General features: G+C 41.6%; 1 protein-coding gene across 3 annotated transcripts in view; it reads left to right on the top strand.

Moving 5' to 3' along the window:
* The window catches only part of LOC132382201 (multiple epidermal growth factor-like domains protein 6), a 418,396-nt gene that overhangs the window by 343,099 nt on the left and 50,674 nt on the right, over window positions 1-24,623 (top strand). For all 3 annotated transcript variants that reach the window (XR_009508228.1, XM_059952179.1, XM_059952178.1), the window contains exons 17-21: window positions 346-480; window positions 2,843-2,977; window positions 19,774-19,899; window positions 21,135-21,266; window positions 23,713-23,841. Coding sequence is in view for 2 of the 3 variants with exons in the window: in XM_059952179.1 (XP_059808162.1) it covers window positions 346-480; window positions 2,843-2,977; window positions 19,774-19,899; window positions 21,135-21,266; window positions 23,713-23,841 (657 nt within the window). In the remaining variant the exon portion in view is untranslated. The remainder of the gene's footprint in view (window positions 1-345; window positions 481-2,842; window positions 2,978-19,773; window positions 19,900-21,134; window positions 21,267-23,712; window positions 23,842-24,623) is intronic.

Raw genomic sequence — 24,623 nt, forward strand, 5'->3', positions numbered from 1 at the left:
TTTTCTAGTCAATCTGAAGTTCATTAGGGGTCAGCCACATGGTAAGGGAAGGAGACAATTATTGGCCTGCCTGGGCCAGGATGGGAGGCCGCACCTAATAAGGACGTCAGAAAATGTTTTGGCTTTTTAGCCATAGTCTGACAATTTCTGTCACTATTTTCCAGGGCGTATTTGTTGATCTCAAATTATCCTTTGAACTGTATTGCTTTTCCCTCTTGATTTGTGATTTGAATTCAAACCTGCCGTGAATGAAGAAACTTGCGATGTTTTAATGCAAAGCTTTCCTGAAGAACGGAATATCCATTTTAATCCTGTGCTTTGTTTTTCCTTTCCCTGCTCCTACAGCTTGCCCAAAGTGGACACACGGGCCTGGCTGCTCCAGCCAATGTCAGTGTGAGCCGCACAACACGCTGGAATGTAACCGCAAGGATGGAAGCTGCATCTGCAAGCCTGGCTACCATGGACTCTCCTGTCAAAATGGTGAGGGTCCAACTGCTGGGCAGTCCAGTTGTGAACGTGAAGAGTAATCAAGGTCTTGGTGAATGAGAGAATATTGTCAACACAAGAGATTCTGCATTTGTTGGAAAATTAGAGCTGAAGGAACTCAGCAAATCAGACAGCACTTATGGAAGGGAATAAACAGTTTGTGTTTCAGGCCAAGCTCCTTCATCAGGACTGGGAAGGGTGGCAGGTGGAGCCAGAATAAGAGGGTGGGTGGAGGGGAAGATGTACAAGCAAGAGAGCAAGAGAGGGGAGAAGCTGGATGGGTGGGTTAAGTAAGAGGAATGTTGAAGTAAGAAGCTGGGTGATGATAGGTGGAAGAGGCAAAGGGCTAAAGAAGAAGGAATGTGATAGGAGAGGAGGGTGGACCATGGAAGAAAGGGAAAGAGAAGGGGAACTGGAAGGAGATGAGCAGAAGAGGTGAGAAGGTAACTGGAATGGGGAATAGAAATAGAAAGAAGGAGAGGGGGCAATTACCAGAAGTTCAAGAAATTGATGTTCATGTCATCAGGATGGAGGCTATGCAGGTAAATATGAGGTGTTGCTCCACCAAACTGAATGTGTGGCCTTATTGTGGCACTAAAGGAGGCCTTGGTCACAATGGGAATGGGAATTTTACATGAATGCAGAAGGATTGTAGACAAATATTCCAGAACTTCACCTGCTAATGGGGATAATGGGCAATGGGTTTAGTATTTGATTGATTGATTGATGAGCTGGCATTGACAATATGGGCTAACTTTTCTAATAACACACATAAAATGCTGGTGGAACACAACAGGCCAGGCAGCATCTATAGGGAGAAGCGCTATCGACAATAATCTTTCCTTTCAGTTAGTCCTGACGAAGGGTCTCGGCCCGAAATGTTGACAGTGCTTCTCCCTATAGATGCTGCCTGGTCTGCTGTGTTCCACCAGCATTTTGTGTGTGTTGTTTGAATTTCCAGCATCTGCAGATTTCCTCATGTTGACTTTTCTAATAGATGGGGTGGTGGAGTCTGGATTGATAACTGAGATAGATCTTAAACAACATAGCAGATTTCATTGTTCTGTGAAAATGTACTCAATGTTTTGAAGATAATTACAGATTTAAAAATCTGAAACCTGTCCATTGAAAGCTGGGTAAGAAACACCAATTTATGTTCTAAAATGGAAAACACCAGTAGAAAGAGTGCAAAGGAATAGGTGGTCACCGTTCATTGTTTTAGGCCTCTTTACTGAGAAAACTCGATTAACTCCACAACAATTGACAGCCTTGGGCAATAAAACATGATTGAACTTATTATAGCAAACTTTAATTGCCCCATCATCTACAGCTTTTTGGGAGAGTGCATTCGAAATTGTCCTTTTCTCTCTAGAAGTGAATGTATGTTCTGGCACTGGTTTTGAATTTACAGAACTTGTATATAGGTAGGGTGCCTAAGACTCTTGCACAGTACTGGTAGTAATTTTATGTATTGCACTGTACTGCTGCTACAAAAAAAAACATGACATATGTGAGTGATAATAAACCTGATTCTGATATGGGTCTCCATTGTGGACTGGGAGTGGGAAGGGAGAGTGGAATCATTTTTGGGAAAGGGGAAGGGAGTGGGGAGGGAGTGGGAAGCACTAGAGAAATATTCTGTAATGGTCTATAAATAAATTGTTTGGAAGCAAATGACCTTGCCTGATGTCTCAGGACTGGATCACTAGATCTGACTGCACCCGTGCCAACCTACTACCTCCCGCCCCGCCGGGCTCCTGGCACTCCTCTGCCACCTGTCCCATGCCTCTCCCACAGCACTTCACCCTCACCATTCCCAACATCCTTTGCTCCTGCCAGATATACAAACTCGCTCTCCATTCAACATTGATGAATACAGTACAGTATATATATATATATATATATATAGATGTGTTTAAGAGTTTTGCACAGTACTGTATGCTCCCCTCCACCTTCTCATTGGACGCCTTGATCAGGCAAAATAATTTTTCCATTTTGCCGCAGTTAAACTCTTTAACCATCAACACTGAACTTCCCAAGCTCAGCTCATACCAAACCAATTTAATAGCAGGTTAATTATCTTGCTCTGTTTTATTTTATAGATCTATAGAAATCAATGATAAATATTTTAACAAAGCAGCATTTTATACTAAAGCCTGAAAATGGCACTAGCCATCATGCAATGCAGTTAAACCTCTCTTATTTGAATCGTTGTAGGGAACAAGCTTGGACGCTAGCCAAGATAATCTAGTGAAAGTTATCCTTAAAGCTTATGGCTTAAAGCTTGAAATCTTGCAGCAGCATTGAATGGATTAGATCTTTATTCCAATTTTATTTTCTTTCCTCTTGTCTAAAGCTTGTGATCCCGGCTTCTATGGAACTGGATGCAACAGTAAGTGTAGCTGTTCGGTAGGAGTTTCCTGTGACCATGTGACTGGCGAATGCAAGATGCTGTGTCCTAAGGGATATCACGGAAAAAACTGTAGCCAAGGTATGTTTCAACTTTCAATTCTGTTTGGAATAGAAATTGATTGTCATAACTTTCTACTTCTGGGGCCCCTAGTTCCCAGTGATGACCTCCAATCTCCACTGATGACCTCCAATGTCCATTGTCCAAAGTTGATGGAATGTTTGGAGTTCATCAGTGTTTCTGTAATCCATTGTATTCATTGTACAGAGGACCAACTTTTGCAGCCTCACCAGAGCCCTGTTGGACGGTCTTGCCCACTTACACCTCTCATGATGGCTACCTAGAGCTGGACTTTGAGAGGCAATTGTCATAATACCATGTTTGAAAAGAAAAACGTGGTAACAGTAGGTTACACCGGGTCTTCATTTTATGGAATTAGTGTCACCCCCTTCAGCTTTTCCCCATGCCCCTGTATATTTTTCTTCTTAGGTACTCATCCAATTCTCTTTGTGAGATGTTTTAGGTGCCCCTTCAGAGAGCGTATTTCACAGACCTGATGCAGGGCTTCGTCCCAAAGTGTCAGCAGTTCCTTTCCCCCCACACAGATGCTGAGGTCCTCCAGCAGATTGTTAGTTGCGGCCATGCATTTCAAACTTGTCTTGTGAAGGAATTCTACCTCCTTGGTTCTTTTACCATTAGAAAGGACCAACAGGTAAGTCCAGAGATATTGGCTGAGAATTGGCTTTCAAAGTCATCAAAACTGCTGAGGGGAAAAGGAAGTTTCGAAGAGGAAGGAAATGATGATAGAGTAGGAGATGGTGATCTAATTCTTCAATCTCAGAAAGCGACTGAACGTTCATTTTTGCAGGCATACTCAGTAAATCCATAATTGAATAATAACCATAATAGAATCAATGGAAGACTGCACCAACTTGGGCATTCAATCAGTGTGCAAAAGTCAACAAATTGTGCAAATAAAAAAAGAAAGATATAATAATAAATAAATAAACAATAAATATTGAGAACATAAGATGAAATGTCCTTGAAAGTGAGCCCATAGGTTAGACCATAAGATCTTAAGATATAGGAGCAGAATTAGGCTATTTGGCCCATCACGTCTGCTTTGCCACTTCATCATGGCTGATCCATTTCCCCTCTTAGCCCCAATATCCTGCCTTCTCCCGTTAACCGCTCATGCCCTGACTAATCATGAATCTATCAACCTCTGCCTTAAATATACTCACTATCTTGGCCTCCACAGCCACCTGTGTCAACAAATTCCACAGAATTGGAACATTTCAGTGATCAGGCAAGTGAAGTTATCTGCTTTGGTTGAATAATCTGATGGTTGAGGTGTAATAACTGTTCTGGATCCTGGTGGCGGGAGTCCGGAGTATTCCTGAAAGCAACAGTGAGAAGAGAGCATATCCTGGGTGGTGGGGATCCCTGATGATGGATGCTGCTTTCCTGCAACAATGCTTCGTGTAGACGTTGTCAGTGGGAGGGATTCGCCCCTGTGTTGGACTGGGCCATAATCACTATTCTTTGTAGGATAGAAGGAGGTGTTTCTGGGCAGAAAGGTATGTATCTTAGGAGGAAAATAAGATTAGAGAGGCTGTGACTGATAGGACTAGAGACACAGAAGTTTGCTGTGAAACCATTTTGAACATTCTCAAATTGTTTCCAGTTGGAGGAATTCAGCAGGTCAGGCAGCAAGCAGCTTATTGCCTTTCATCATAAAGACCTTGGGGCCTTATATATTTCCCTGAAGGAGCAGGAAGAGTCTTGGGTTAGCACCTCATCTGAAAAATAGCACAATCAAAGTCAAGTTTACTGTCACATGCATAAATATGCATAAGCATATATGCAATGTAAACCTTAATTGCAATAGCATTATAGGCACTTAAACAGCATTCACAAGAAAAACATAAATTAAACATATTATGCACAATTTTTACAAGAAAGAACACATTTTGAAAAGGTCCATTTTAGTGCAAAGTGGCTATAATGTTACTAAGTTGTGGATGAAGTCCTTCGCTGGCTGGTTCAAGAACTAAATGGTTGAAGGGAAGCAGCTGTTCTTGAACCTATCGGTATGTGACTTCCGACTTTTGTACTTCCTATCCAATCGCCAGGATGCTGGATAGCGTTGATGATAAATGTTGCCTTTTTGAAGCAGCGACTACCGATGATGGAGAGGTGTATGCCTGTGATGTATTAGGCAGACGCCAGTACTTTCAGCAGCTGTGAATTTGAATTGCTGTACTAAATCATGATGCAACCTGTCTGTTTAAAAAGAGTGAAATAATCACAGGATCTGTGAGTCTTATTGTGGTTAGATTAAGTGTAAATATGATATATTGTTAGATTCCCCAGGGCTGCATTGCGTGCAGATTGGAGTAATTTACAGCTAGTTAGTTCAGTGTATTGAAAGCACAGTGGGGCAACAGCTCATGATAAAAGTTACTAAGTTAGTTAGAGAAGCATCACTTTCCCCACAGTCACCCCAACACAGCTATCACTAAGAATTCGTCTATTAAACAACAGTGTTTCTAGCACCATATTTAGAAGTCTTGAACAAATGAGTTTCTAAGTTGGAATGGTGTTGCTGCTCACCGAAACAATTAAGAGGAGAGTGAAGTACAGACAAGGCAGATTCATGGGAAATGAATGTCATCTATTAGCTGAGAAGGGAAATTCCATTCAATCCCTTCATCCTTCACGGCAGCATTTAAGAAAGATGGCACATGGTTTGTATAAACAGGAGAGGTTTTGCTGATTTCCAGCCCCTGACCTTTCCCACCCATCTGGCTTCACCTATCACCTTCCAGCTAGCCTCCTTCCCCTCCCCCACCTTTTTATTCAGGCATCTTCCCCCTCCTTTTCCAGTACTGAGGAAAGGTCTCAGCCTGAAACATCGACTGTTTACTCTTTTCCATAGGTGCTGCCTGACCTGCTGAACTCCTCCAGCGTCTCGTGTGTGTTGCTCCAGGCTCTGCAGATGCTGGAAATCTTGAGCCACACGCACAAAATGCTGGAAGAACTCAGCAAGTTGGGCAGCATCTATGGAGAGGAACAAACATTATACTATGAATATAAATATAATAAATAATGCACCTTTCATCACTTGAAGAGATCTCAAATTACTTCAGTGCAAATAAAGATAGTTTTAAACAGTAGTCACTATTGTCGTGCAGGGCAGAGCAGCACAGGTACTTTATGCACAGCAAGCTCTAACATTAATTATGTGATGATAAGTAATGTTGGGTGAGGGGTAAATAACATCCAGGACAGAAGGAAGATGTACCCTTCCCTGAGATATTCCTCAGCTGAGAGGGCAGATGGTGACGTGTTTGAACGTCTTATCCAGAATCTAATACAAATGACAGGGGAAATCTTTACTGAAATGTCAGGTCTAGGAATGAATTCAGATTTTCCATCTGGGAAGTGCTACCCATTTTGGAATTGTTCAAATGTGAGGAAATCTGAAGGGAAAAAACAAAGGGTTTATGGTTTTGTTATTAGATAGGGAGCATCTAAGTCATGCCTACATATGTGTGAGTGGCCTCTGTCAGGAGATATAATATCACTGTGATTATGTGATCAGATGCAAATTCAAATCCTACCAGCAAAAATTTTAATTGTTCTTTTTCATAAAATGTCTGGAAGGAAAATGTTGATTTGAGCAAAGCAACACTCGCAAAATGCTGGAGGAACTCAGCAGGCCAGGCAGCACCTGTGGAAAAGAGTAAGCAGTTTGGGTCTCCACCTTTACCATTCCCAAAAACTTCGCTCCTTCCGGATTTACAAAAAATCTCTCCACTTCATGTTGATAAATAGAGTACCGTGCGAAAGTCCAGCTACAGATATGTGCACAGTACTATAAGTACAAGTATAATTGCTTTAAGAATAATTTGTTTATGAAATACAGTATCACTGGGCATGACAGAATAACTCTCTCTCTCATCTCACCAATTGGTACATTAGTACAAATACTTCAGATCCTACTGTTCATTTAAGTTTACCAAAAACACACATGGATAACAATACATGGTATTTTAAAGGTTCTCAGGAGCTAAACCAGGTTCCGGAATAAAGAGTTGGCATTTCGGGCCGAAACCCTTTGTCAGTACTGTCGATTTTTTATTCCTTCCCATAGACACTGCCTGAACTGCTGAGTTCTTCCAGTGTTTTGTGTTTGTTGCTCGCTACTCAGTAAAAACAGTTGTTAGATCTCGTATCAAGTTATCCTGCAAGCTTGTCCAAATAATGACAGTTCTTATAAATAAGAAGAAATTTTGGACTTAAAAGCACTTTAGGTATATCCAGAGCTTATGAAAGGTAAACTGTAAGACACAAGTTGGTTCTTTCTTTACCAGACGCTGGGTGCTCGGGAGCTGTACTTCATTCCCTTACATATGGATGTACATAGCGAAAGGAACACAATGTTCTTTTGTCAACTTAAATATTTGCTTCCTTTAAGTGAACGGAATTTTCAAGCCATGAACCATTCAATTATTCTTCATTGAATTCTTCACCAATTAATTATTGCCAGATGCTCTTCAGTAAACTAAATCCTTAACTTGGAATTGTTTGATTCAGGAGTGAAAATGGATACCAGCTCAAGTTGCAACCCTTGAGCAGAAAGAGGAATTGAATTCCCATCGTGTGCTTAACAACTTCTCGGCAGCCCAAGTGTTTTGAAGTGCTAAACTATTGAAACTATGTGGTCAGCTTTTACACAGCAAGGTTCTCCAGTGATGGCCTGAGAATTTGTTTTTGGTGATGCCAGGACACATGTAGCGAGTACATTATTGTAGAAGGAGAGTTACTATCCATTTTGTTCATATGGTACGTTTTAGGGACGCTTGATAAAATAATATGGAGAGCACACCCTCAGGGTGGAGGAGCAACACCTTATATTCCGATTGGGTCTCCAGCCTGATGGCATGAACATCAACTTGTCCTTCTGGTTAAAACAAAAAAATCCCTCCCCCTCTCCTCTTCTTCTATTCCCCATCTGGTCTCCTACCTCTTCTCACCTGCTTATCTCTGCCCCCTGGGTCCTCTGTCTTTCTCTTTCCCCTATGATCCATTCTCCTCTCCCATCAGATTCCTTCATTTCTAGCCATTTATCTTTCCATCCCATCTGGCTTTACCTTCTAGCTATCCATCCTTCCCTCGCCCTACCTTTTTATTCTGGCGGCTTCCCCCTTCCTTTTCAGTTCTGAAGAAGGTTCTCACCCTGAAACATCAACCGTTTATTCACTTGCATAGATGCTGCCTGACCTGCTGAGTTCCTCTGGCATTTTATGTGTGTTGCTAGAGGGAGCTTAGTTTAATGGATGACATATACTATATTTGAATGCTTTTAAAGTAGAAATTAACCAGTTCCACTTCTATGTTGCAACAAGAAGAAATTAATGGACAATCTAACAGGAACAGTAAGCTGAATTTATTTCTATGTACTTTTGTAAATTGAAGATGAAGCACCAGTTCTAATAGTTGAGTTTTAATGACCGGTTAGTGATTAATAGTTGTAAAAGTAGACTGAAAATAGTAAGTTTCAGGTTTGAAATGCTCAGAATGAAAGAGTTGAATAGTTATTGATGGGATTATAATGAAGCTTCATTATCTAATATTTACTCCGATCTTTGGGACATAAATTAAACTTCCTACAAGGGTATTTAATTAAGAGTATAATTTAACCTACATAAACTTAACCATGATGCAACAGGCAAGCTAGAAATCTTCCTTCAGTTATTAGCCCCCTGTCTCTTGATGTGTAAAGGAAATAAATCTCTCTCCCTAGAGAATGCTAAAGGTCAGATCATATTTGAGATTGGGGGACCACAGTGTGACAAGGAATGGTGATTCTGTCTTGTTAACCGTTAAGATTTACACATTTAGTGGTGTTACTATTATACTTCCATAAACAAAATTGGAAATATTCAATTGGAAAAATTTTCCGAAGCCCTCTAATCTCCTTGTTCTGACTGAGAAACAGGAAATAACAGAAATATTTTATAGAAACATTTGGTTTGTGGGCCATCGAGCGATCTGGAAATGCTTAGAGCCTTGCTAAACAAGCAAAGATAGACATCTGCCATCAATTAAAGAGCAAGGGAGCATAGCAACAAAGCCATATAGAAGTGCTGAAAGAAAGAGTGACCTTAAGCCGAGCTGTGAGACATTACTGCCCTGTGCGAAACTCGGGTGAATTCATTGGAGAAATGGCCTGCATGAGGCTACTAGAAAAGGCAACAAAAATGGTTAAAGGAGCAACTTCAACAATGCAAAATTATGGATAGAACAAGCCAAAAAAATTATAACACCATCAGAGATGAGATGCCAATACGTGGAATATTGGAAAAGATTTATCTCGAAGGATCTGTAACTAAATGCGTGTTAGGCAACTAGCAAAATAATAAAGAATCATTTCTGATATGATTCCATTTAAAGAAATATTGCACTAAGAATATACATTCTGGAGCACATGATGTGAGATTAGTGCAAGGTATATGTAAAGCATGTTAGGGAACTGATTCGCTACAGCAGTGTCACAACCAGAAAAGGATCTTCAGGGCAGCAATTCAATATGTAGGACTGAGCTGACTTGAGTTGCCACTCTCACAATTTGTCCAGTTCCTCGTTTTTCACCTGTGGAGCAGGTGACTGCCTCTCTGGTTTGCCCTCAAGCAGGTCTAAGAAACTTAAAGCCTCAGACTTCATTGCTTGGGTTAGTTATTAGTGATGTTGAGGCATGGCTGTCAATAGGGATCTAGGAGATGGGACAGTAATACTTTACTGCATATGATGTATAGGACTGAACATGCAATTTATTGGGATGCCACTTTGGTCTGATTTTCAGGTCCTGTTTTCTTGGACTTTGATATGCAACCTTGACCCTAAATGCATGGCTCAATGTAATGCAACAACCACTTGTGTTCATATATCTTCTCTAATGAACTCAAGCATACTGTATGTAACACCACATAGAAGGAAGGCGTTCAGCTCATATTCCAGCTCCCAGAACAGTACCATCAACCCCAGTCCCCTACTTATTGTACATAGCCTATTGCCTCTCAGGTATCCATCATCTTCGCCCTGATTCTCCTGCAACCCACCCACAATGGGGCAATTTACAGTAACAGATTTGCAAAGAGGGGTAAAAGCAGAGCTCCAGGGGGATCCCACACGTTCATCTAGCTCCACGCAGGCACCACTGGAGGTCAGGATTGAACCTGATTTAGTGAGATTCTGAGGAAGGAGCATTATCCCACCCCTCTGTTCTTCCAGTAAAGAAAATAACTTATTCACAATGGACCAATCAAGCAACAATTATTACATGAAGTTCAGTTCAATTCCTGTAAGTAATAATGTACATTTCTCATTTCTGACTACAGAACAAGAAAGGGCTGGATCACATTTGACTCAGTCTGCATACAATCCTGAAAACTGCTCTAATCTAGTATGGCTCAGTGAGTCGAATTGACCAGGAACCTTTACTGACACAGTTGTCCCAAGAGACTGAGCTGCCCATTACTGGCAAATACACCTTGGGTGGTGTGTTTATTGAAATAAATTTTAAAATAACTTAAGCGAAATAAAAATTGTATTTATTTAAAAACACATTAATTAAAAACATTAATAGTATTTAAAGCAAAGGGAAAATACAACTACTTACCTTTACTTTTTGACTTTTTCTAACTAGATCAACATCTCAGGATTACATCAGTCAATGTCCAATCAGTCAGTGGAGGTCAGGAATGCGCTGAACTTTGCAATGCTGTTAGCTGCTGGTTCTCCCGGGAACAGAGGTACACAACCCAGGTCAAGGTCACAAATTGACGATCACCTGGAACCTGAGATTTCCGAGCAGTTCTCATTGACCCATTGACTTTACAAATAGCTGCAATTATTTGATCTGTTCCCCATAAGTAATACATCATCTTAAAGGGATTGGTCAGGGCAGCTTCACACAGCCAGGAGCAATGCCACAACAGATGCATTAGGTAGCTGGACAATAAGCAGCTAGAAATATTTGCAACGTGGTGAAGTATTAAAACCAACTTCTCAAATACGTCATTAAATATCAGTAATTGTAATTGTAAATTGTAATTGACTTACCAAAGTTGAAGACTTGAGAGTTGAAGCCTTGAATTAATCAATACTAGATTTCTTTTCACTTTCAGAATCAGGTTTAATGTCACTGACATATGTTGTGAAATTTATTCTTTTGTGGCAGTGCTAAAAGACAGGAACAATATTGAATTTGTGGGTTTAATATACATTTAGAAATCTGATGGCAGTGGGGAAGAAGCTGTTGCTGAATCATTGAGTGTGTGCCTTCAGGCTTCTGCACCTCTTCCCTGATGGTAGCAATGAGAAGAGGGCATGTCCCGGGTGATAAGCTTCCTTTATGATGGATGCCATCTTTTGGGGGCATCGCCTTTTGAAGATGTCCTCAATGCTGGGAAGTGTAGTGCCTACGATGGAGCTGGCTGAGTTTGCAACCGTCTGCAACTTATCCTGATCCTGTGAAGTGGTCCCTTCATACCAGATAGTGATGCAACCAGTTTAACATTCTGGAGGCCTTTGGTGACTTACCAGCTACACAACCACAGTTGACTTGATGTCTATGAGTGGGATTGCACTTGCCTGTCCTGATTTCCTTACTTCAGGTACAAATTGAAATAAAACTTTGCAATGCTGGTGAAATTCCTTTTTTTTTTAAAAAAAGAGATTTACATTGATATTGCATGTTTTACAATCCTCAGCTAAGTTGATCAGATGGTGTATGGTGTGTTGCCCTTCATTAGTTAGGGGTTTTTGAGTCCAAGAACTGCAACGTAATGTTGCAACTCTTTGAAACCCTGGTTAGACCAGAATATCGTGTTCATTTCTAGTCATCTCAGTATAGAAAGGATGCAGAAGCATCAGAGAGGCTCCAGCAGAGATTTACCAGGATGCTGCCTAAATTAGAGAATGTGTCTTATGAGGATAGGTTGAGCAAGCTTGGTCTTTTCTCTTTGGAGTAAAGGATTCTGAGAGATGACTTGATAGAGGTATACAAGATGATAAGAGGCATGGATCGGACGGATGGCCAGAGGCTTTCTCCCAGGGCAGAATTTTAAGGGGATTGGAAGAAAGTATAGGGGACATCAGAGATAGGTCTTTTACACAGAGGAGTGAGTGTGTGGAAAGCACTACCAGGGCTGACAGGAGAAGCAGATCATGAAGGGCATTAGAGAAACTTTTAGATGAGCACATGGATGATAGAAAAATGGAGGGCTATGTAGAAGAGAAGGGTTAAAATGATCTTAGAACAGGTTAAAAGTTTGGCACAACATCATGGGCCAAAGGACCTGTACTGTGCTGGGGTGTTCTGTGTGCTATGTTCTGAGTAGCTTTTTGGTTCGGTGTAGGAAATACAACAGCCAATTTTTACACTGAGCAATTTATCAGAGGCAGCAGATCAGGTCATCAATACTGTGAAAGCCTGTGCCTTCTCTCTTCAAGCTATGATGTTAGCACTTCTAATATTTGTCTTACATGTGCTTTGTTTGCTGGAAAAGCACTGCTTTCAGAGCTAATCAAGACATGATTCTCAAAGTGACCTGACCCTGGACCAGAAAGGAAAGCGCAAGAGAAAAATGACAAGTGAATAAAAATTTCCCCTTTGAAATCAACACTTCGCCTTTAACCATGTTCACATTTTGGCATCAGGCAGTTTCTTATAGGGCTCAAACCTCCTAGATCAAATTTCCCCCATGTTGACAGCTCTGGTATTCATCAATGGTTCAAAAACTTTGACGTGCCCATGAAAAATTGCCTTGGAAAATAGAAACTATACAGCAATATTCTTGGCAGTATTTAAGCACGTCAGATTTTTTTTTATTAATTTGTGAATCCTGTTGGAAGAAATGAAAACCATAATTTTGTGTTTGTTTGTCCATGCACCCAGGTCGAGATGGATTGTGAAGTATGGATGGCATAGTAGCATAGTGGTTAGCACAACGCTTCACAATACAGGTGACCTGGGTTCAATTCCTGCCACTGCCTGTAGGGAGTTTGCACGTTCTCCCCCCGGTGACCACACGGGTTTCCTCTGGGTGCTCCGATTTCCTCCCACAGTCCAAACCATATTGGTTGGTCATTGTAAATTGTTCCGTGATGAAGCTTGGATTAAGTTGGGTATTGCAGCCTCAAAGGGCTAGAAGAGCCTATTCCTCACTGTATTAATTTAAAAAAAAAACACAAATAAATAAGATTCTCAGATGGGCTCAATAAACATATAAACCTATCACATTCCCTTGGTGTCATAAAAATGAGTTGAAAATAAAACTAAGATCTACCGATATTCCAAATGTGAAACTAAAACAGAAAATGCTGGGAAGACTCAGCTGGTCAGGCAGCTTCTGTATAAATGGAAACAGTAAATGTTATAGGTTTGCAAAGGTCTGATCTGCTGAGTTTTTCCAACATTTACAGTGTTTGCTTCAGATGTTGGCTTGACCTTCATTCCGCTGAGGCAGAGAAAATGGAGACTTTGTTTATGAAAGTTTTCACTGAAACTTTGCTCAGTAACAAACTCTTCAGATAGACCAAGTCTTTGGCTTGCAACTTTCTTGAAGTTTACATTTGATTTCTGTTATGGTAATTTTATCCAGTAATCAAACAGGCCATTATGGGTGTGCCCTAAATCCTCAGTGGATGATGTTGACCCTGATCCATAGGGTACATCAGGAAGATTCTCACAACTGCATACACCACTGTTAAAACTAGATAAGCTTCTCTCATCCAGTAATGAGGAGAATGCAGCCTTCTTGATCACCTATGGTCTAGAGGGATGGCAGATTGAAACGGTTGAGCATTGGCTGATACAGCAAAGAATGAAGCCAGTCATTCCAAAGTGTCAAAGCAAGTTACAATTCTGATACCTAATGGCAAGAAGGTATTGCAAATTTCCATCCAGAGCAGACAGGAAGTTCTGGTGACTAGGGATTGCGTAAATGCACACAACACTAAACTTTTAATCCTTTTTTAATTTACTGCAAATTTCTGATATTTCTCATCCTCAAATTTAGTTGAAGAAATTGGGTCTGCTTGGCTCCTTGAAAGCCTCGTGTTATTCTTTTCTTTTCTATTACCCACTGGATACCAGAATCAAGTAATTTTAACAGTGCGATATCCCCTTTAGACAGATGATTGCAAGAAGAGTAAATCCGTTGCCTGAATGAAAAAGTATAGAGTGCTACAGATGGGTGCTGGTCACTCATTCATATTAGCGTCTGTTGCCACCTCAACCATGACTACAGCAAGAGCACCGAGCTGTAAGTTCCTCTGCTCATAAAAGATCATAAAGGTTGAAAGGCTAACTTTGAGGGGATGCGAAGGGATTTAGAGAGAGTGGATTGGGTCAAGTTGTTTTATGGGAAGGATGTAATAGAGAAATGGAGGTCATTTAAGGGTGAAATTATGAGGGTACAGAATCTTTATGTTCCTGTTAGGGTGAAAGGAAAGGTTAAAGGTTTGAGAGCACCATGGTTTTCAAGGGATATTAGAAATTTGGTTCAGAAAAAGAGGGATGTCTACAATAGATATAGGCAGCATGGAGTAAAGGAATTGCTCGAGGAATATAAAGAATGTAAAAGGAATCTTAAGAAAGAGATTAGAAAAGCTAAAAGAAGATACGAGGTTGGTTTGGCAAATAAGGTGAAAGTAAATCCGAAAGGTTTCTACAGTTATATTAAAAGCAAGAGGATAGTGAGGGATAAAATTGGCCCCTTAGAGAATCAGAGTGGTCAGCTATGTGTGGAACCGAAGGAGATGGGAGAGATTTTGAATGATTTCTTCTCTTCGGTATTCACTAAGGAGAAGGATATTGAATTGTCTAAGGTGTGGGAAACAAGTAAGGAAGTTATGGAACCTATGACAATTAAAGAGGTGGAGGTACTGGCGCTTTTAAGAAATTTAAAAGTGGATAAGTCTCCGGGTCCTGACAGGATATTCCCCAGGACCTTGAGGGAAGTTTGTGTAGAAATAGCAGGAGCTCTGACGGAGATCTTTAATATGTCATTAGAAATGGGGATTGTGCCGGAGGATTGGCGTATTGCTCATGTGGTCCCATTGTTTAAAAAGGGTTCTAGAAGGAAGCCTAGCAATTATAGACCTGTCAGTTTGACATCAGTGGTGGGTAAATTAATGGAAAGTATTCTTAGAGATAGTATTTATAATTATCTGGATAGACGGGATCTGATTAGAAGTAGCCAGCATGGATTTGTGCGTGGAAGGTCATGTTTGACAAACCTTATTGAATTTTTTGAAGAAGTTACGAGGAATGTTGACGAGGGTAAGGCAGTGGATGTAGTCTATATGGACTTCAGCAAAGCCTTTGACAAAGTTCCACATGGAAGGTTAGTTAAGAAGGCTCAGTCGTTAGGTATTAATGCTGGAGTAATAAAATGGATTCAACAGTGGCTAGATGGGAGATGCCAGAGAGTAGTGGTGGATAATTGTTTATCGGGATGGAGGCCGGTGACTAGCGGGGTGCCTCAGGGATCTGTTTTGGGCCCAATGTTGTTTGTAATATACATAAATGATCTGGATGATGGGGTGGTAAATTGGATTAGTAAATATGCCGATGATACTAAGGTAGGAGGTGTTGTGGATCATGAGGTGGATTTTCAAAGCTTGCAGGGAGATTTATGCCGGTTAGAAGAATGGGCTGAACATTGGCCGATGGAGTTTAATGCTGAGAAGTGTGAGGTTCTACATTTTGGCAGGAATAGTCCAAATAGAACATACAGAGTAAATGGTAGGGCATTGAGGAATGCAGAGGAACAGAGAGATCTAGGAATAACTATGCATAGTTCCCTGAAAGTAGAGTCTCATGTAGATAGGGTGGTGAAGAGGGCTTTTGGAATGCTGGCCTTTATAAATCAAAGCATTGAGTACAGAAGTTGGGATGTAATGCTAAAGTTGTACAAGGCATTGGTAAGGCCAAATTTGGAATATTGTGTGCAGTTCTGGTCACCGAATTATAGGAAAGATATCAATAAATTAGAGAGAGTGCAGAGACGATTTACTAGGATGTTACCTGGGTTTCAGCAATTAAGTTACAGAGAAAGGTTGAACAAGTTAGGTCTCTATTCATTGGAGTGTAGAAGGTTGAGGGGGGATTTGATCGAGGTATTTAAAATTTTGAGAGGGATAGATAGAGTTGACGTGAACAGGCTGTTTCCATTGAGAGTAGGGGAGATTCAAATTAAAGGACATGATTTGAGAGTTAGGGGGCAGAAGTTTAAGGGAAACACGAGGGGATATTTCTTTACTCAAAGAGTGATAGCTGTGTGGAATGAGCTTCCTGTAGAAGTAGTAGAGGCCAGTTCAGTTGTGTCATTTAAGGTAAAATTGGATAGGTATATGGACAGGAAAGGAGTGGAGGGTTATGGGCTGAGTGCGGGTAGGTTGGACTAGGTGAGATTAAGGGTTCGGCACGGACTAGGAGGGCCAAGATGGCCTGTTTCCATGCTGTGATTGTTATATGGTTATATGGTTATAAAATTGATAAATAGCTGTTAATTTTTTCTTTTATAATGGACTATAAAAGCCCAAAATTTTGGCAAGAGCCATGTAGATCAAAGGCAAGATCCTGAATCACCTCAGCTGGCTCCTGCTTGCTTTTTCTCCATGGTTATAATGAGATTCTCAGCAGGCTCCTTTGGGAGTGGGAACCTCCAGCTTATTAAAATACAGTTTGACATAAAGTCTACCAATGCATTCATTAAAAGCATACATTCACTTGTGAATTCATCTATGTCCGTGTAACTAATTTACCTTTGAAATTCCTTTTCTGGTTTAAAAGCTGTGGGAAGTCAGTTTCTCAGCAGCTTTTTCCATTCCACGTCATTCTATCCCTTGGGATGACTACTCAATACACTGGAGAATGGTAAGCATTTTGGCGCTTAGTGTCACTATCAAACACTCCCAACGCAGAGGACGGTCCGATTGACATCAGGCCTTTATTCCAAATCATCTGCTGGAGATGCCTCGTTCTCTACCATCCATGCCAGCACAGTCCAGCAAACGCCAGCAAGTTTTCAGGTCTATTTTGTTATTGAGTGAACTGGCTTTCAAAAACTGGACTGAGGTCCAGTTCATGTGAAATCTCTACTATTAGGACTTAGACGAGTCGTTTGATCAGTGTGAGGGGGAATTCAACTGTACATATTTTGTATGCAGAGCAAAAGCTTGAGCATGCAGTAAGCTAGTACTTGTTGCTTTAACACGATGTTCTCATCCATAATACTTACAAATTATTCCTTTGTTCAGCTCAGTGAGCTTGTTGAACAAGGCTGACCTGTAATCTAACTCCATGCATTTGCCTTGGTGTGCTATTTTCAATAATCCCTTTGGTGTGGAATTAATCCATAGGATGAATGGAAAACTGTTAGTTTACTTTGCCTCCACAGGTGAATTGAACCATTATCAGGATCCCCTAAAGCTTAGATACTGGGTTCTAGATTTATACTGCGTCTGGTTCCAATGGGCAGACCATATTCTAATATTCAACATAGAATCTATAGATTCGTGTCCAACATTAGAATTCTTGAAACAGAGATTTTCTATTTCACGGAGCTTTGTCACAATCAGGAACTGCTAGGCAGATAATGAAAATACTTCAGGATCATCCCCGGAAAAGAAAGTAGCAAATTCAGTGATTTGCAGGAGTTCCTGGTCCATAACTTCTCAAACAAAGGGATGGCCAGTGGGGTGCTGAGAACATCAAATCTCTTCATCAGAAGTGTGCAATAGTCCAATGAAACTGTTGGGAAGAGTGTACCAACCCCTGTGTTACCCATTGACACAGTCAATCACTGCTTTGTGCCTCACATATTGCAGTCTGTGAGTCTGACATTGACCGTATCAGTCAGAACCCACAGACATCGAACAAAAGCGATAACTGTGAGCTCCAAGGTGGCTGATATGGGACTGGGCATCCTTTGGGGCCAGTCCTCTGAAATAGGTTACAACTTATCCTTGGAGCATTCCTCCCATTGAAGAGGAACCACCAGAACCCTAGCCATACAATCCTGAGTCTATGCAAAGCAAACTCCACCCAAAACCTGTTCCCAATTTATGAAATAAAACATTGGCAACTGTAATCTACATTCAAATGCACCTTGTCACAAATTTTCCCTACTCAAGTTACATTGTATGTTAGGAGCTGAGGTATTTGCTACTTAAGGTTAACTTTATTTGTCACAGGTACAATGAGGCATTGAAGTATTCAGTGAAGTGAGTCATTTTGCATTAAGTTAAATCAAATCAGAAAACATTGTTCTGGGGTCAGCTCATGTGCAAGTCCCTTTTCCCATTGAGCATGAAATGTATGGTGTCTTAGTAAATGGATATTTGTCAAGTTAACTTCCTTGATTTTTAAAGCTAAATTAGGAAAGAGTAGAAGAAAGTATACGTATTTGCACCCAGGATTGTGTGATGAGTATTTGACAACTGGACAAACTTCATTCCCTTTCTAGTACTGGACCGCCCAATAGAAACAATTGAAATCTAGTCACCTCACACACCCCCCCCCCCCCCCCATCACTCCTTCCATCTGGTCACTCTGAGTTCAAAGTTCTAAGTACATTTATTATCAAAGTATACATACATTATACAGCCTTGAGATTTGTCTCCTTTCAGGCAGCCACAAAACAAGAAACCCAAAAGAACCAATTTAAAAAAAAACTGACAAACACACAATATGCAGGGGAAGAGAAAAAAAACACAAATTGTACAAACAATAAAAGTAAGCAAATAGCATTGAAGTTGAAAGTGAGTCCTCAGACACAAAGCCTGGTGCAGGCCTGCGGCCTCAGCCTCAGTGCAGCGAAGGGCAGAGTAAACGTCACGGAGCAGTGTGCAGGACCTGCCTAACGCTCGCCTCTGGTCCCAACACCCTGCCTTTTCAATCCTTCCTGCCTGAAGATTACAAAGAGTACTCTTCTCAGGCTGCACAACGATGAGCAGTGAAATCATATTACCTCAGAAGTGCCTCTTAGGGAAGTCCTTACAATGGCTGTGACAATGGCTGAGAGGATACCAGGGGTCTCCCTACCATTTATTGGGACAGTTATCAGGAGTGCCGCATGTGCAGGGTCCTTTGAATTATCAAGGATCCCACCCATCCATCCAGCGTCCTCTTTAACATTTTACCATCAGGCAGGAGACGAGAACGGTCAGGATGGGAAACAATTACTTCCCTCAACCCTTGCGGCTTCTGAACTCCCTGCTGCATTGCATTCAAAGAGTTACTGGTTGATTTGTTCTGTACCTTACAATTTTAAAATTATGAACTTTATTTCTGCAAAATTAATTTGTAGATTTTGTTCTTACTTTCATAAGATATTGTGTGTTATATGTGCCTTACGTGTACTACTGTGAAATGTAGTACACCTGAAAAAGGCCGGGAGAAATGTTGTCTAGTTTGATGGTATACAAGTATATAGTTAAATAACAATAAACTTGCCTTGCCTTGACTTGACTTGATTGCATACTCGGCCACTTCTCCTATGTGCCGGCCTCTTACAATCAGAACGGAGTCGAAAGTGGGAGAATTATGATGGTACAAGGAGCATTTGACTTGATTCTTACTCACAATTTTTTACTAGGTCTGTCTGGATCCCCAGTCACCATGATGTGTTTGACAGCAGACTTACCAGATGACGGGCTCTAATGTAATAGAATTGTAAAGCTCCAGATTTTCACTGTGTAATGAAGCTTGGTTGAATGAGGTAGGGACAGCGATCAACAGGGAGAAATTAAACAATAGTATGCCAGCCATCTGATTGCCTCTGCCATCTCGATTGCAGAATGTGCCAACGACAAGTTTGGAGCCAACTGTTTGCAGACATGTGACTGTGGGGGAGCCCCGTGTCACCGGATGACTGGAGAATGCATCTGCCCCGCCGGCAGAACTGGCCTTGGCTGCAAAAACGGTGAGAGGGCAGGGGTTTGTTGAGAATCATCATTCCTCACTGATGTTGTCTCGGCTGAATCAAAAGAACAAATGGATTTTGAAATATGAAGATAACAGAAATTATGCTTTCTGTAGTAATACACAAAGCAGGATAGCTTCAAATGCAAAGCAAAATTTTGTAATGTCACTCAAGCTAACTCTTTCAGGCAATGACACACTTGCACCACTTTTTTGAGGATAATTGGCTCTGGCCATGTGTTGTAACCAGGAGTCAATCAAAAAAGCTCTACGATCGGGCAAGTCATTCTGTTCTTAACCCACACTTAGTCATTTCAAACCTGAGTTGATTTTAGCAGTGAATGGATCTTTGAATGGTATTTTTCAGAAGCTAAATCAGAATCAGGTTTGAAGTTTGCTGACTTTGCGGCAGCAGTACAGGTGGGAGTGTGTGCCTTCAGGCTTCTGTACCTCCTTCCTGCTGGTAGCAATGAGAACAAGGCATGACCCAGATGGTAGGGGTCCTTTATGATGAATGCCGCCTTTAACATGTTCTCTTTGGTCACCTTAGTGCCATGGAGCATAGGTCAATGCAGGCCTTTTGGCCCAACTCATACTGTACTTGCTGACTAATTTGCTCATCTAAACCAGTCCCATTTTCCCAGGGCTGTCTAAATATTCCCTGCACATGTTCCTGTCCATGCTGAAGTGATGAGTTCCAGACACACCTGCAAACAACTGAAAGAGATAACCACTAAGTGGAGATGATCACTTTAATATGTTGATTGCTCACTCTTATGGTATTACTGCCTACTAAAATTAATAACAGCAAGGCCTAAATTTTCTCTGCAGGTTTTACATGATTATTTGCAAATAACTTGTCCCAAGATCCAAATTCATTATCTATGCTGACCCCTTTGAAGTGAAGTCCTGTGCATTTGAATAGTCAGCAAACGTTCTTCAGTCAGACTCACTGTGGCAGCGTACCAGAGGACATCTGGTCCTACGTCTGATCCAGTGACCTCTGACAGAAGGAGAGAAAGACTGGTTGCAAACCTCCCGGAACAGGCAGAATTGAAGCTGTTTTCTAATAGTTATTTGGCCTTTTCTTTATTATGCATTGGGGAGTTGGGAATACCTATTGAAAAATTATGTAGCCACACGTTTCTAGTTAGGCCCCGTCTCAGTTTAAGGACCATCAACTCGAGTCAGATGTTTCCACCGTCCTGCTGCAACCATTTTGCTTTCTCTCCACAGATTGCCCACCAGGCTACTGGGGCCTGGGCTGCCAAGAGAGCTGCCCTGACTGTCAGAACAATGCAACCTGTGATAAGGAGACTGGTCAGTGCACCTGCCCACCAGGATTCATCGGGAAACTCTGTCAAAACAGTAGGTACTCGGCTTGTTCCTGAAGCAACAAACAATTGGTTCCAGGAGCTCAGCTGAGTCAAGCAAGATCTGAAGAATGGGGGATGGTGGGGGGGGGGGCTAAAACAGTTGTTGATATTTTTAGTCAAAACCCTTCATCAGGACTGAAAGTGGAGAGAGAGAGAGCTGGGTGGGAGTGTGTGCTGTGAGTGGAGATGTTCTGCGGAAGAGACTTTCCCTCTCCATTCTCAAGTGTTTCGACTTGAATTCCTCTCCCCCACAATGCTGCTCAACCCCCTGAGTTCCTCCGTCAGATTGTTTCGTGCTCCAGATTCCAGCATCTGCAGCTTATTGTGTCTCAAAAATGTTCCTGACTGTTTTGGAGAGTTCTTGGTAAGCACATTCCTAACGCACACGCACACAAACATTGCCTTGTCATTCCACTGTCACTGTGCTGAGTGTGTGCACTTCAATGACTTCCCCGGTATATTCTCATAATGGGGTTTAAACTGAGTTGGTGCGCTCTGGGTGGGTTTGTGGTGCATTCCCTTCATACATGGTGGAATATTCAATTTCTTTAGTAATGGGGATGTGTAAATGCATATATGTTTGAATACTGTATTTAAGGTAGATGCTTCTATCTATTTTGTAATATGATTGTGGGCGGTACCCTACATTTTGTGGGGTGCATCACATTCTAATTCATGTGTAGTCTTATGTTAACTTCATTGGTAATTAAAGAGGTTATGCCATGGGGCCTAATAAACAGGACTTATCACTCTCAATAGGGGAGACATATTGAGTTCACACTGGACAAACTACGGAGCTGTTAATGTCTTTTCTGGTAGATTTTTTTTGTTAATTTGGCAGTTCTCACAATTTTTTAGCTAATATTTTTAAGTTTGATTTTCATTGCATCTGTTAAACACCCATGCACTAAAGTGCTAAGCAACTCCAGCCACTGTTTCCCCCGGTCAAAATAACAAGGTGTTGTTAATGTGTGTGTGTAAAAGCTCATGTGTAACAAATACGTTTACCGAGTGCTCTCCATCACACTGACTTATTTATAATTCATCCCCCTTTATATTTCTTGTCTGAAAGAGGGGATTTAGTCTATTGAGTCTGTTCTGCCTCTCAGATAATAACCACATCTTCTTACTTTTTAGGCATTCACTAACCAATTTTAGTTAGGGTGCCATGTTGGGAAGTCAGGACTACCTTCTCCAGCTCTGTATCCCTTTTGCCAATCAACTTTCCAGCTCTCAGTTTCATCCCTCCCCCTCCGGTCTTCTCCTATCATTTTGGATCTCCCCCTCCCCCTCCCACTTTCAAATCTCTTACTATCTCTCCTTTCGGTTAGTCCTAACAAAGGGTCTCAGCCCGAAACGTCGATTGTGCTTCTTCCTATAGATGCAGCCTGGTCTGCTGCGTTCCACCAGCATTTTGTGTGTGTTCCCACTTCCTTGCCATCTGCCGGAATTTAACTCCTGGTATGAAATTTCTCTTGATTTTGTTCTCAGTAACTTTCTAAGAGAGAAACGTTCAGATTTCCACTACCCAGACTCCTGCTTCTATGCAACTTTGTTGATTCTGAAGAACTGGGAAGAACTGTGCTGTGGCACAGTTGGCTGAAATCAACCATTTCAACATGATCTCAAGATCTCAAGAATTAATTGCCAGGAATTCCCCAGGAGCCTCTCTTCCGATGTCAACTCTCCAGAACTGATCACTCACTATTCTGATGACTGCAGGTCACCCAAGAAAGTTGGTATAACCCAACAATACCTTTCAGCCAGGTTCCACACTGCAGGCGTAACACCTATCCATCAAGACGATGCTGAGAACTTGGGTCGGGGTCTGTCCCATGACATGATTCTGGGATCTTGTACAGCTTTCTCATTCCATCTTTCCCACTGCTCTAATGTTACAATGTGATGAAGAAATACACAAATACCTACCTGCCTTGCCTGATTCACTGTGCAGTCTCACTGTTAACTTTTCACTGTCTGTACTCTGCCAGATTCCCTGCTCTTCATCTTCCACCATTGGATTTTTACTCAAGCTCCAGAGATACCAATGTTTTGTTTTACTCTGTGACCAGCTCTTCCCAGCCCCTCATGATCTTCACAAGCTCTTCTTAACTAACTAATCCTTCTTGCCTATCACCGCCCCTAGTCCTCCAACACAAATGTTGCGACTCTTTGGTTGAACTCAGCTGCTAGGTCCGTCTAGACTTCTTTCTCCTCTCCTGCCTGACACCACCAGGTTCCTTCCCTAAAGGGACCCACAATGCCAACCAATGACATCTTGGAAAACCGGGATATTATTACAAAGTCAGACATTAGAGAACAATTGAATCAAGTGTAAAATGAGACTAAGTTAATCTCTGTGTTGAATGTAATATTTTCCTTGTGATATTTTCAAGAGTCCTGACTGGAACCAATTGTGAGTCTGTCTTCTTTCCCAGTTTGCCCAGCAGGCCGATATGGCCCGGGCTGTCAAATGCAATGTGGCTGTGAGAACAAGGGGCAGTGTAACCCTGTCACAGGACACTGTAAGTGCTCTCCAGGATGGACAGGCCACCACTGCAGGAGAGGTAAGAACCACTCACAGTTGGCTAGCTCCAGAAATTCTCAGCACCTCTATCTTTTAGGATCTTTTTTAAACAATATTCTGCCGAAACAATTGGCTATCTTTCTTTGGATCTGTCTAAATTTGCTTGGTCGCACCTGTGTTATACGGAAGGTGCTTTTCCAATACAAGTAGTTTTTATTGGTGATATGGAAAGTGGACTGTTGCCTGAACCATCTGGAGCATTATTTAATGCACAACAGCATCTGTATTAGACAGTCGGGATACTGTACTCGTGTTGGAAATATCTGACTGAGCTTTAAGTTTCTTGAGCCTTCTTGGTTATGTCATAAATGACCTTTTCTGCAACTTCCAACCAGGTTTTCAACCTGTTCCCTGAAACCTGAAGCAAATTACCCCTCTCCCCCAGTCCTGAAAGCTCCAGTTATCCTAACATGCACAGCCTATTGGGAAAGACTTGCAATGCCCCGCGTTCAGTTTAGAGATATGAAATCGAAACAGGCCCTCTGGCCCAGTGAGCCTGCACCGCTAGATTGCACCCATGTGACCTGACCAATCGGATTGTGGGAGGAAACCGGAGCACCTGGAGAAAACCGGGGGGAAAATGTACAAACTCCTTACAGGTGGTGGCGCAATTGAACCTGTGCCCAAGGACTGGAAGCCCTGGAGTGGCCTGTCCTGGGATTGGAGACCTATCTGTATGTGTGAGTGGGTGAGAGGACGGCAAAGGGGTTTGTTTTGCTGTATTGCTTTGTTTTGTTATTGTTTTTGCTGCTTGTGTTGTTC

This window comes from Hypanus sabinus, chromosome 27 (assembly GCF_030144855.1).
Source record: "Hypanus sabinus isolate sHypSab1 chromosome 27, sHypSab1.hap1, whole genome shotgun sequence".
Classification (NCBI taxonomy): domain Eukaryota; kingdom Metazoa; phylum Chordata; class Chondrichthyes; order Myliobatiformes; family Dasyatidae; genus Hypanus; species Hypanus sabinus.